This window comes from Ursus americanus, chromosome 16 (genome assembly GCF_024610735.1).
Source record: "Ursus americanus isolate L20-20 chromosome 16, mUrsAme1.1.p, whole genome shotgun sequence".
Classification (NCBI taxonomy): domain Eukaryota; kingdom Metazoa; phylum Chordata; class Mammalia; order Carnivora; family Ursidae; genus Ursus; species Ursus americanus.
In genome coordinates, this window is record NC_142142.1 from 49,510,118 (window position 1) to 49,523,443 (window position 13,326).

At 50.8% G+C, this 13,326-nt stretch overlaps 1 protein-coding gene across 1 annotated transcript; it reads right to left on the reverse strand.

Annotated features, from left to right (window-relative positions):
• Positions 1-2,804: 2,804 nt before the first annotated feature.
• On the reverse strand, positions 2,805-13,015 carry FOXR1 (forkhead box R1). The gene is made up of 6 exons (XM_087868027.1): positions 12,785-13,015; positions 6,273-6,347; positions 5,914-6,176; positions 5,451-5,677; positions 4,147-4,385; positions 2,805-2,881 (listed from the first exon to the last, which is right to left on the reverse strand). The coding sequence occupies exons 1-6, from the start codon at positions 12,843-12,845 to the stop codon at positions 2,805-2,807; spliced, it is 942 nt and encodes a 313-aa protein (XP_087724153.1). The 5' UTR covers positions 12,846-13,015.
• Positions 13,016-13,326: the final 311 nt, after the last annotated feature.

Consider the following 13,326-nt stretch of genomic DNA (forward strand, 5'->3'; position numbering starts at 1 on the left):
AGGCTCCTCCGCTAGGAGCCTGCTTCTTCCTCTCCCACTGCCCCTGCTTCTGTTCCCTCTCTCGCTGGCTGTCTCTGTCAAATAAATAAATAAATAAAAATCTTAAAAAAAAAAAAAACACTTAAAATCAGGTTCTGTTACTTTCCACTATACTTGAAAAAAAATCTAAATCCCTCATTGGGGCTCCTGAGTGGTTCTGTTAATTGTCTGCCTTCAGCTCAGGTCATGATCCCAGGGTCCTGGGATCGAGCCCCATGTCAGGCTCCCAGCTCAGTGGGGAGTCTGCTTCTCCCTTTCCCTCTGCCTCTCCCCCTGCTTGTGCTCTCTCTGTCTCTCTCTCAAATGAATAAATAAAAAAATCTTTAAAAAAAATCCCTCATCATAACCTAGAAAGGCCTACATGGCCTGGGCAATCTCACCTTGGGTCTTTGGCCCCGAGCTTGCTGTATTCTGTCCTCCATGGCCTTGTTCCCATTCCCTCAATAGGCCCAGGTGAGGAGGTCCCTCCCTCCCAGGCTTTGTCCACTTTGTTCCCTCTACAAAATACTTTTCCTCCCTGTTCTGCAGCCTGGATACTCATGTTCCAGTTCTTAGCTAAAATGTCTTAGAAAGGACTTCTCTGGGGCGTCCTGACGGCTCAGTCAGCTGAGCATCCAACTCTTGATACTGGCTCAGGTCATGGTCTCAGGGTGTGAGATCGAGCCCTGCATCAGGCTCCCCGCTCAGTGTGGAGTCTGCTGGAGATTCTCTCTCCTCCTCTGCCCCTCCCCCTGCTAAAATAAATAAATAAACATTAACAAAAAAAAGACGGACTTCTCTGACCTCCTCTTCAATCTGCGTACCCATATCATTTCCTCTCACAATCATCTAATCTTAATTAATACTTCTTATCATTGCACATTAACAGGTCTGTTTAATATGTCTTTCCATCTAGACTGAAAACTCTGTGAGAGAAGAACCATTTTGGGTTTCACTGTATCTTTAGCACCTGGCACAGGGCCTGGCATATTGAAAACTCAAAACAAATAATGGTTGCATAAATGAAAAAAAAGGAGCCGAGGGTAGGAGTGGAATATGCTATTAGAGGGCAAAAGGGGCAAAGGCAGATTTTTCTCAGGGCGACTTTTCCCACAAAGGCTGTATTGTTTTGTTCTTTACTTCTGACCTGTTGTCTTTGGGATCCACTGGCAACTCAGACCAGACATGCAGGGATGAGGATGTGCAGATGCGGTGGACAAATGGAGGCCAGATCAGATGAAACGAGAGCTGAGGACTTGGGACCCTGTCCTTCCTGGGAGCTAGCCAGGCCCGAGTGGTAGGAGGGGGACTCTGGCTGCACAGTGCTGGGTGGGCCCAGAGGGAAGGACGCGAACGACCTGGTCCTTCCACCCACTCCCCCAGTGGGTATCACACAGACTAGCGTCCAGATGGTCTGGGAGGAGAGACTCACAAAGCGCCTCCAAGTGGGTGAGGGAAAGGCCGTTGCTCCAACTGGGCACCTGCTCGCGTCTGTCCTGTCTTTTCCTTGGAACCGGTCACTGTTTCTTCCCATCCCATCGCTGCTCCTCCGCGCCTCCTCAGCCTGCCCCGGCGCCTCCTGGGAGCATCAGCAGCACCCCACAGAGCACGGCTGGCTTCGGGCACGTCTGCACGAGTAGGGCTGTTGTCTTCCAGACCCAGTGCTAACTCCCCCTGTGAGAAGCCTACCCTAGCTCCTCCAGACGGCGCTGATTGTTCTCTGTGCTTCCAGAGAATCTGGAATGGGCCTCTCAGAGAAGTTCCTAGTGACAAATCGGAGCAAACGGTGCATTCTTACTATACCTAACAGGCCCCACGCTAGGCTTTGGGGGACGCACTGTCTTCACTGGTTACTGATGTCATTGTGGGCGAGCACCTCTGGGCAGGGACTATATTTTTTCTATCACTGGGTTCAGGTTCTCTACCCCACCAGCCTTAACACCCTGGGAATAGAGCAAACGATTTGTAAGACTGTTTTTACCACCTTGGGCGCCTGGGTGACACAGTCCGTCGAACGTCCAACTCGGTTTCCGCTCAGGTCGTGGTCTCAGATGGTGGGATCCAGCCCGTGACAGGCTCTGCGCTCAGCATGGAGTCTGCTTGAGAGTCTCTCTCCCTCTCCCCTCCCCTCCACACACTCTCTTTCTCTCAAATAAATACATAAATCTTTAAAAAAAAAAAGACTGTCTTTACCATCTTGAATCTTACTGATAAAATAACTTACCAACACATGGAATTTTAAAAAGGTCGCTATAACACTTTAACTGTAATATAACAGAAAAATAAAGAGAGAAATTTAAGAAATAAAGTGTATTTCAATGGATAAACTATACTTGAAAGTACGAGATAGTTGGAAATTTGCACATACCTACGGTGAAGACCTTAGATTTAAGAGCGGATATTCAAATGACTTTTGAAAATACTTTTTCTGTATATTGGCTGCCTCGATATAACTAAACATTCGTTTGTCCATGTGGCACCCCCGTGAGAACAGCAGTCACAGACAGACTCACACAGGCATGCATTATTGGTGACTTAAATATCCGCAGCTTTGCTGTCAGCGAAGTGATTTTCTGAAGTGGCGAACAACTCTTGATAAACTTCCAAACCAAAAAAGAACACGATCGTCCTTCATTTTACAGAATAGTTGCATTCCTGAAAGTTCAGTATATCTTAAAATGATGCAACAAATACTTTCTGCTTAGGTCTAATACCAAGTTAGGTTCCTGGCTGAATGCCTTGCCTAGCCACCCCCCCCCCCAAGCCTAAGGGTCAGTTCTTCAAGGTCAAAGACTGCCTGCAGCACTGAGGCTATCTGGGGCCCGGGGTTCTGAGGGTGGAGCCTTGTTTCCAGGCAGGCCTGCTGTGAGGGGGGGAGTGGCAGGAGAGGGAGTAAGGAAGGTCATCGCAGGCCTGCGGGGAATTCGGTATTATCTTCAAGCACTGTCTGAATGCTTGGGGCATCTGGGTGTTCTTTCTCACTCCACCCCCGGGGCTTCTCTGTATTCCCCTTGGACCTGAGGCTGGCACCTGGCCCTGCCCTGGACACCGGCTCCTGCCACCAGGAAAGCCACAGCAGCCCAGCTGGGATCTCAAGTCTCTAAGAACTCTGAATCCGCCTGGTGGAGACCAACAGCAAGGGGGAGGTGCCTGCATCTTGCCCCAAGTTCCCACCCCTTGCTCAAAATGGTTAAATGCGGTGGGGGGAGGGGTGGATGAGACTTGAACCCGACCATCCCCTTTTCCTCTCGCCCTTCTCACTGCTCCTTCTTGCCTGCTAGGAGGGTCTGTCTTTCCTTCAACCTTCCGGACAGTATTCTACCTTTCCTTAGGCTTTTTTCCACTGTTCCCAGCTGATTACATCCCCTTCCTGTAAGTGGCGGGCTGCTGTGAGCTGGCATCTCCCAATACTATCCTCATAATCCAGAAACACGGGAATGGCTCCAGGATCCTGAAGGGGGTTGAGTATTTTCCTCCTTTGAGGAAAGAAGAGCACGGGCTCCCTTCGCGGCACGTCAGGCCAATGGTGTCCATTTCCAGCGTCAGAGCTGACCTGCACCTCCACCCGGTCCCCATCCTCAGAGACCACACACGCACACCAGGCTGCTGCAGGTAACTTTAATAAGGGATGGGCTGACTCCTGCTTCTTGGATTTAAAGGTCAAAGAGGAAGGGCATCACGTCTGGAAAAAAAGAGTCAACGGAATGTATCTGCCCTTTGCAGCTGCTCCTCCCTCAGCCCGGACCATCTCACGGCAGACGATCTACTTCTTCTCCCTCAAGGCCCACATGCCACCAGATCTCCAGAAAAAGAAAAAGCCCCCTTTGCACATAACCGCTCATACCACGCTTGTCTCACCGTGTGGCCCCCATTTTCCTAGGCTGCGGGCTGGGAGGTCAATTGCACCTCAGTTGTTTCTCCACCCACCCCTGGACCTCGAGGACATGGCTGGGAGTCCTACCTCGGGCAGGCACTACCCAGGGTCTCGGGCCACTGCCATCCTCTCCCCTTCCCACAGAAGGTGCCCCCCCCCAAGGTGTGAGCCAGGCTCCCTCTCCGCACACTCAGCCTCACGTCAGGACGGGTGGGTCCCCTCCCCTGGGCCCCTCGCGTGCCGGGGCCTCTCACCTGGCTGGCTCATGCACTGCTGGATGCTCTCCAGGCGTGTGGAGGCCAGGGCGCGGGCCTCCTCTGCAAAGCGGCGGTGTCCCTCCTCGGTCAACTTCCAGAGGCAGGAGCGCGGCCGCGCGCTGGCCCCAGCCTGCATGCTGACCGGCACCTTCTCAAAGCTGTCTCGGAAACAGAGATTGTGCCGGACAGTATTCTTCCAGCCTTCCGGAGCCGTCCGGAAAAAGGGGAAATGTTGTCTGTGGACAGGGAAGAATGGTCAGGAAAGCACAGTTTCTTTGGGAGAGGCCCTATCTTCACACTCTTGTTCTCCCCCAGGGGCCAGGAGCCTCAGCCCCTCTCTCACGGTGGAGAATGGCAAGCTGGCCCAGAAGAAAGGCTCTTTGCTGACGGAACATGTGGCAAAACCCGACCTGGTGCGTTGCTTGTGCAAACCTCATCTTTTAAACCCAGTTTATTGTTTCCATTCCCAGGCTCATTTTCCTTCTTCCCTCTGAGGGTTCAGGACTGTGACTTGTGACTCGAATAGAGCAGAATCAGGCCAACCAACTCCTGTGAGAGGAATCTTGGTCAAGGAAGGACACTGCTTGTGCATTAATATTCTCAGACTCTCCTGCTACAGAGAAAAGGTCAGAGAAGCTCTCACACTCATGTGTACGTGACTCTTGAAGCTAAATGTAAATCCCTTCTCAGTTGGGCACCCCTGGCCCCTGGGGGTGCCGGGAGCTGTGGCCGGCAGTCCAGCCCAAAGGGAAAGCATGTGAGAAACTGTTGGGGAAACCAGACTTTCTACTGGAAAATCCTGACAGGGAGGATGGGAGAATTTCTGACCCAGGTGTATTTATATTTCAAAGAACCAAGAAATGGGGGCGCCTGGGTGGCTCAGTTGGTTAAGCGTCTGCCTTCAGCTCAGGTCATGATCCCAGGGTCCTGGGATCCAGCCCCACATCAGGCTCCCTGCTCAGCAGGGAGTCTGTTTCTCCCTCTGCTGCTCCCCCTGCTTGTGCTCCCTCTCTCTCTCTCAAATAAATAAATAAAATCTTTAAAAAAACAAAAACTAAGGTATAAAACGGTTGGATTTTTTAGATGTGAAAGGGAGTGGGCATGGATATCTTCCCATACACAGGATCCGTGGACACACATTTGGGGACCGGAAGCAGTGCCTGGGAAAGGAGGCCTGGGAACACACTTATCCTTTCAGCCCCACGTGGTAAACCAAGGCAGCAGCCCAGGGCCCCGGGCAGACTGGAAAGTATCAGACCAGGGCCCTGACCCCCCCCCCCAGGGCCCCCGGTGGCACATACCGCGTGAAACTGTAGATCTGTTGCACGTTGAGGCCACAAGGGGGACTGTTTCTTAATGCCAGTGCAATTAGGTGGAAGTAATTGAGGGGGGGCCGGGACCAGAGCCTCCCCTCCTGGCTGCTGGCTTGCCGGAGCCTCCGACTCTGGAGGGGGGCTCTTTTGTGAGGGGACGGGAGAGCCACAGAGGAGCTGTCATCCTGGTCCTCAGCCTCCTCCTCTTCTGTGAGCTAGAGGAGCACAGAGTAGGAACTGGTCCTAACTCCACGGCCTCTACTCCAGGGGGTGCAGTGGCAGGGAGCGATCTAGGGCCACCGTCTGGGTTTCTCCCCAACCCAAGGGCTTGGCCAATTTCTGAACCCATTCACCCTCGGTTAGCCCTGAGCAAACAGACCCCTTCGCCACATCATCCCGATGCGGCCCTGCCTACAGCCCAAGTCCAGCCCCCAGGCCCAGAAACTCCTACCTCCCAGGTGCTGGGGGACGAGGCAAACCGCGTCCGCTTCCGAGGGGGAGACTGCTCGCTGGAAGAAGGCAGAGACTCTGACTCCCCCGCGGTGGCCTCGGAGGAGCAGTTGGCCAAGTCTTCCTCTTTTGGGGGTGGCTGAGGGGAGGGGAGTGTGCTTGGCTGATCCTCTCCCTTCCGAGGTTCTGGGACCTCCAGCTTTCCAGGGGGGAACACGATGTTGGGGTTCACCCACATCCACAGGTTGGGCTCAAGGGTTGGGCCTGCGTGGAGAGAGAGATCGTGCGCCACAGCTCACTGGCTCGAGGCCCGGCCTGGGCCGCAAGGCTATGCCAGAGAACCCACTGCCCGCTACTCACCATCGTTATCAGGGCTGGGTTTTTTTTCCACAGGCACTTTTGGTGGCTCAACTATTCGGAGTCTGTATCTGGCAACTGACAAAAAGAAAGATAGAAGAGGGTCAAAACGTCCTAGGATTTCCATGGCGGCCCCAGGATCCTGGGCCTTGAAGTTTCTCTGGGAGATGGCTGTGGGCCCTCCCCAGGGCATTAGGACACCATATTTGACCTCTCTGCCCTTCTCATTCTCCTCAGTCCACATACACTGTCCCCTGAGCGGTCTGTGACTGTGACTTCAGCCACCATCTATCAAGTCGGGGCTTCCAAATCTTTACCGCCAGCCCAGACTTCTCTGCCTGCCCGTAAGTATTACTGTCTACGGGAGGTCTGTGTGTGAAAACCTGCAGGCACTCCGAACTCAACAACACAAGGAATACGGGAGGAAGGGGGGGGGGATGGAGTTTTCCTTGTCTCAGCAGGTGGCACCACCACCTACCCAGCCCTTCAAGGCCAGAAACATGCAAATGTTCCTGACTCCTTAGCTCTTTTCCTTCTGGTCTAGCCACACCCAGTCAATCCCCAAGTCCAGCCATAACCGGAATGGTGTTTATCTGCTTTTCTCTAACTTAATCCTATTGCAGTTAGAGTGTCTTCCTAAAATAGCAATCCAAGCTTGTCACCCTTCTGCTTAAAAACTTTTTGATGGCTTTCCATGAGGGCCAGCTTGAAGTTCCTTGGGACAGTCTACAAGGCCCTGGCTCCTCATCAGCCTTGTCGTTCCTCCCAGGCTCTCCACATCTCCAAGACACCACGCTCTAGATCCCAGGCCTTCCCACGAGCCGTTGTCTTTGCCAGAAACACTCTTCCCTCTTCCTGCTGCCCTAGTTAATTGCTAATCACCCATCACATTTCCGGTTTTTTAAAAGATTTATTTATTTGTGAGAGAGGGAGTGCAAGTGAGTGGGGGGAGGGGCAGAGGGTGAAGGAAAGAGAATCTCAAGCTGACTCCCCGCTGAGCACCGAGCCTGATGTGGGGCTCGATCCCTCGACCCATGAGATCGTGATTGGAGCCAAAATCACGAGTTGGATGCTCAACCGACTGAGCCACGCGTGTGCCCCCCTCACGTTTCTGTTGAAACATCTTCCTAACGCAGGCCTTCTCTGACTGCCTGTCCAAGCACTCTCATAACACAGATTTTACTGTAATTACTTTGCTTAAAGCCGATCTCCAGGTCTGTCGTGTTCACTGCCTGGCACAGGGGAGGAGCTCAGCTTACCTGGATGGATGAACACACGGCCGGCTAAGGGTATACCAAGTGTGTATTAGAGCTATCGCCTGGGCACTACGCTGGCCGCTTGGGATTACGGGAACTATTTCCACCTCCCCGCCATGGACCCCATGAGTGTCATCATATGGCAGTTGAATCTAGGTTTTCATCTGGAAAATGATGATATACTTATTAGAGAGCTCGGTAATTAGAAAAGCTGCTCATCACATTACTAATAATGTTCAACGTAGTCTTTGAAAAGAGGAAAAGGTACAGGTATTTCTTTTTCTTTTTTTAAGATTTTATTTATTCATTTATGACAGAGAAAGAAAGAGGGTGAGTACAAGCAGGAGGGGCAGCAGGCAGAGGGAGGAGCCGGCTCCCCGCTGAGCAAGGAGCCTGATTCTGGACTGGATCCTAGATCATGACCTGAGCCGAAGGCAGATGCTTAACCCACTGAGCCACCCAGGCGTCCCAAAAAGAGGAAAAAGTAGAAAGAGATATAAAGTTGGAAAGAAAAAGACAAAACTGCCTTTATTTATAGAAAAAAGAATGTTAAGATAAAAACCATAAAAAATCAATATACAAATTATTAGAACCAATAAGGGCCCAGCAAGTTTGCTGGATATAAGAACAACATACTAATAAATACTGTTTCTCCATAGCAGCATGAAGAAACGGGAAAATATAATAATAATAATAATAAATAATAAAAATTATATTATTTGGTTGCAGTAGCAATCAAAATTATTAAGTATCTAGGAGTTCACCTATCAAAGAATGAACTAGACCTTCATGGGAAAAAGATACAATCACTATTTAAGGACATGAAAGTTCTGAATAAATGAAGACGTGATACGTATTATAAAGACACCAATTACCCTCAAATTCATCCATACATTTTATGCAGATATTATAATACCTAAAAATTAAAATGTTCTGCATAGTAAAACCACAAAAACCAAAAAACATCACTAGAATAAAATAAGCCAAAAAAATTTTTTTCAACTCATAAGGTTCTTAGCTCTCTACTAGATAGACAGCCTTTCCCTTACTGACGTGTAAGAGAAAACAAACCTATAATTGTGCAGAAGATATGAATCAATATTCACAAGGAGGGGGTATCTGAATTACTAACAAGAGGCCCTCAGCCTTACCAGTAATAAGAACACAATAAAATAATGAGATAACGCTTTACATGAAACTGACAAGAATTATAAAAACGGATAATACCCAGTGTTGGCAAAGATGCAGGGAAATAGGACCCTTCATCACACTGCAGATCTGAACAGCCCCTAGGGCTACCGTGCGGAAGGGCTGGTCACTGCACCTGACGGTCTGCTCCCGGGTGTGTCTATTCGAGTCAATACAGGAACTTATATGCTAATCTTCCTTGTTATGATCAGTTAGGTGTTGAGATTGACTGACTGATTCAACAAACAAACAAACTTAAAAAAAAATACCTCACCTATCTTTCCAACTAACTCCCTCCCGACTACCCTTGGATACCACCGGATCACCGATCCACTAATCCATGGCTTTGGAGTACTCTTTGGTAGAGCTGGATTTAATTAGGGTTGTGGTTCGGGCAGGCAAGTGCTCCAAAGCCGGAGGGGGTCAAAGGAATAATGGATGCAAATGACAGTGTATGCAAGAGAGAGACCATGTGTGACCACCGGATTCCAGGTTAGGCAAAGAGGGGAAAATATCCAGGGATGGAGAACAGTGAGAGGGAGACAGGGTCAACAAGTTGGTGATCTCAGTGAGATGGAAGGATTGTGCTGCTGTCTCCCTCCCTCCCTCCCTGGGACTGACAGATGCTCTCATGCCTTCTCAAGGCCAATGTTCCAACCAACCACTCCTCTATTTACTGTTACTTGCGTGTGTGTCTGTTGAATCATTCCCAGCAGCATTCAAGTATGATGTTTATTCTCTAATCTTATTGAAAAGGCCTTCTTTTGCTCCTATTTTCTGTGCCACGCCACTGTGCCATGTTTTTGCTTTTCTTTGAGGCAGAACTCCTACAAAGAACCCCCTATTCTTTCTATCTCCACTTCCCCTCCTTCCACCCTTGCCAATCAGGCTTTCCTCTCTACCACCCCACCCAAACCACCATCATCATGGTCGCCAATGATGTCTGCTGAGCTAAAGCCAATTGTCTGTCTACCTCACACCTGACCTCACAAGGGATAGACAGGCCTCTCATCTGATCACTCCTTCCTTTTTTTTTTTTTTTTAAGATTTTATTTATTTGACAGAGAGAGAGACAGCCAGCGAGAGAGGGAACACAAACAGGGGGAGTGGGAGAGGAAGAAGCAGGCTCATAGCAGAGGAGCCTGATGTGGGGCTCAATCCCAGGACTCCGGGATCACGCCCTGAGCCGAAGGCAGACGCTTAACGACTGAGCCACCCAGGCGCCCCTGATCACTCCTTTCTTGACACACCTTCTTCACTTGCTTCCAGGAGACCACAATCTCTTGGTTTTGATTTTCCACGGTCATTTCCTTAATTTTTTTTAATATTTTATTTATTTATTCGACAGAGAGATAGAGACAGCCAGCGAGAGAGGGAACACAAGCAGGGGGAGTGGGAGAGGAAGAAGCAGGCTCATAGCAGAGGAGCCTGACGTGGGGCTCGATCCCATAACGCAGGGATCGCGCCCTGAGCCGAAGGCAGACGCTTAACCGCTGTGCCACCCAGGCGCCCCTCATTTCCTTAATTTTGACTGGTTATCTCTCTTCTCTCCAGTATCTTTACAATGGGATGTCCCCAGGGCTCATGCTTGGTTCTTCTCTCTTCTCTTCTTCTCACTCCTTAAATGCCACCCACATACCAAAGACTCTCAAAATACACCTCCCTCCAGTACTCCAAACGTCTATATCCACCTGCTTACTCGACATTTTTACTTGCAGATCTAAAAAGTATGCCAAACTCAGCATGTCCTGAACAGAATTCCTGATCTTCCTCCCTAAATCTGTCCTACCAGAAGCTTCCCCTGTCTCAGCATGAGGCCACTCCATCCTTTTACTTAATCAGCCAAAATTTTGGAGGAATCACATTCTAATCTCTCTTACACTATACATCCAATCCATCAGCGAACCCAGATGATTCTGCCTTCTCTGCCCCCACACTGACCCTCCAGCCTACCACCATCTCTCGTCTGGATGACAGTAGTAGCCTAGTCTACTGCTTCTTATCTCCACGTTTACAATGTACGTTCCACACAGCAGCCACAGTGATCTTTTCAGAATATAGATCATGCAGGATTCGTTACATAATTTGCAAGGCCCAGTGCAAAATGAAAATGAAGGGTTCCTTGTTCAAAGAGTAAAAATGTCAAGCCTGTGAGAGCAGAGCACCAAACCAAGCACCAGCCCCTATGCAGCTACATGGGTCACTCCCTCAGGAAGCCGGAATCACATCACCTCTCTGCTCAAAACCTCTCTGCTCATGCCACGCCATGTCATCTTATTGAAAGTCAACCCCAAGGTCCTTAAAGTGGCACAGGGGCTCTTCCGGATCTCTGCTCCACACCCTGTGAACTTCCGTCTGTATTTAACATTGATCCAGCCTCACCGGCCTCTTTCCTGTGCCTCAGACACTCCAGGCATAGTCCCTCCTTAGGACTTTTGCCCTCACTATTTCTTCTGGTGAGAAACTTTTCCTCTAAATATCCTCCTGGCTCACTGTCTCTCCCCCTTCAACTCTCTGCTCCAATATTATGCTCCCGAGGAAGCCCAACCTGAGGACCCTATTTAACACTGTGGCCGCCACCTCCTCAACCCACAGCCACCACCAGTCCTGAACCCCCTTACTGTGTCCTTTTTCCCCACCTTATTTGTCACCTTATAACATACTATAGATGTATTTTTATGTGGATTGTCTGTCCGCCCTAGAATGTAAGCTCCACTTAGACTTGTCTGTTTCATTCATTATGTATTACCCGTGTCTAGAACAACGCCTGGCAAATTGGAGGTGCTCAATAAATATTTCTTAATCAACAAAGATTTGGGAATTCGTTAGCATTACTTATGGTGGCAGAGAGTGGGAGACAATGCAGGTCTCCATGAGTAAGGAGAACTCAAATGCAAAAGGTAGCGAATGCAGATGTTAGACCACCACCCAGGCCCCCTCAGAAACAATGAACCAGATCTTCATTCGGCAACCACAGTAGCTCTCAAAAACAATGCGAGTAGGCACGGACGCCTGGGTGGCTCAGCCGGTTAAGGACTGACTGCCTTCTGCCCAGGTCATGATCCTGGAGTACCGAGATCAAGTCCCACATCGGGCTCCCTGCTCGGCAGGGAGTCTGCTTCTCCCTCTGACCCTCCCCCCTTCTCATGCTCTCTCACTCAAATAAATAAATAAAACCTTTAAAAAAAAAAAAAAAGCCAACGCGATTAGGCAAAAAAAAAAAAAAAAAGAAAAAAAGCAACCGGCGTTTAGTAAATTAAGGTTATCTATAAAAATAAAATAACGTTAAATACTTCTCAAACATACACCTATGTAAAGACATTACAACAATTAGAGTAGATACAGGGGAGTGTGGGAGGTGATGGGTGGGGTAGGGAGTGGGGGGTGGGAGTGGGGGCGTGGGAGGTGATGGAAGGGGGGTGTGGGGGGTGCACTGAAGGGGGACAATGGGTTAATCCAAGCCCCTTGCCCGAACAGATGGCAATGACGTACCACAAACTAGGAGGTGATCACCTCCACTCTCTGCCCTTGAGGTCCCAAGAAAAAGTCCTCTTTTTAAACGCCACGATGGTCAACCATTCGTTCAGCAAATATTGAGCACCTCTAAGTGTCAGCCAATGTACTAAGGGGGGTACAGCCTCGAACAAAACCGATAACTTTTTTAAAAAACAGAACAACGAGTGAAATGTGTGATGTGCCAAATGGCGGTAGGCGCCATGGGAAAAGGCCCGCCGCGAGGCCTAGAAGGTTCTGGAACTCAGCAGGCCGTGGGGCGGAGGTGGCAGGCGGCAGGTGCCCGGAAGGGACCCGCCGCCCGAAGGGGACTCTCCGTCAAGGCCCTCCTTGCCCTGGGCGGGGTGGGGGCGGGGAGGGGGCAGGGAGGGGGCGCCCGCTCAGCCCAGGGGCCCCGTGGGCCCCGAAACCGCAGCGGGCTCCAGGCTCGCGGGCAGAACCCGAGGTGGGGGGCTGGGGTCCGGGGGCCGAGCGCCCCAGCGCGCCAGCAGCCCAGCGCCCCGCGAGGACCCCACCCGCCGCCCGCCACGCCCCTCCCCCACGCCCCCGCGCACTCACGGTTCTGCTCGGCCAGGGGCAGGTGCGCCGTGGTGAAGGCCAGGAAGGACTCGTTGCCCATGTCCCAGTCCAGCAAGCCCGGGACCTGGCCATGGAGGCTGGCCCAGAGGTCGAGGTGTTGGAGTTTCAGGTCCACCTTCAGGGAGAGCGGAGGTCGCCCAGCAGGGGGTGGGAGACTCGGAGACACTGAGGCTGAGGCTTCGCACCACTTCCTCAAAGCCCCGGGCTCGGATCCGGTTAGTTGGCGCCAGCTCAGGTGTGGAGAGTCCCCAATTTGACGCCTTTAATCGCCTCTGGCCTCCACCGGCTACTCTCTGTGACCTCTCTCCTCAACCCCCTACACTTTCATTTTGGGGCTTGGGGGCCCCTGAGGGTCCCGAAAGGAGGGATCCCAGGCCCTCTTCCCCCTCTGCATTTGCACGAAGCTCTTCTTGTGTTTAGTAAGTTTCTCTCCCACGACCCCCGACGAACGGTCCCGTGATGGTATTAATAGCTACTTTTCAGAGGTTCTGATAGATTTTACGGCTTATCCAAGATCTCAC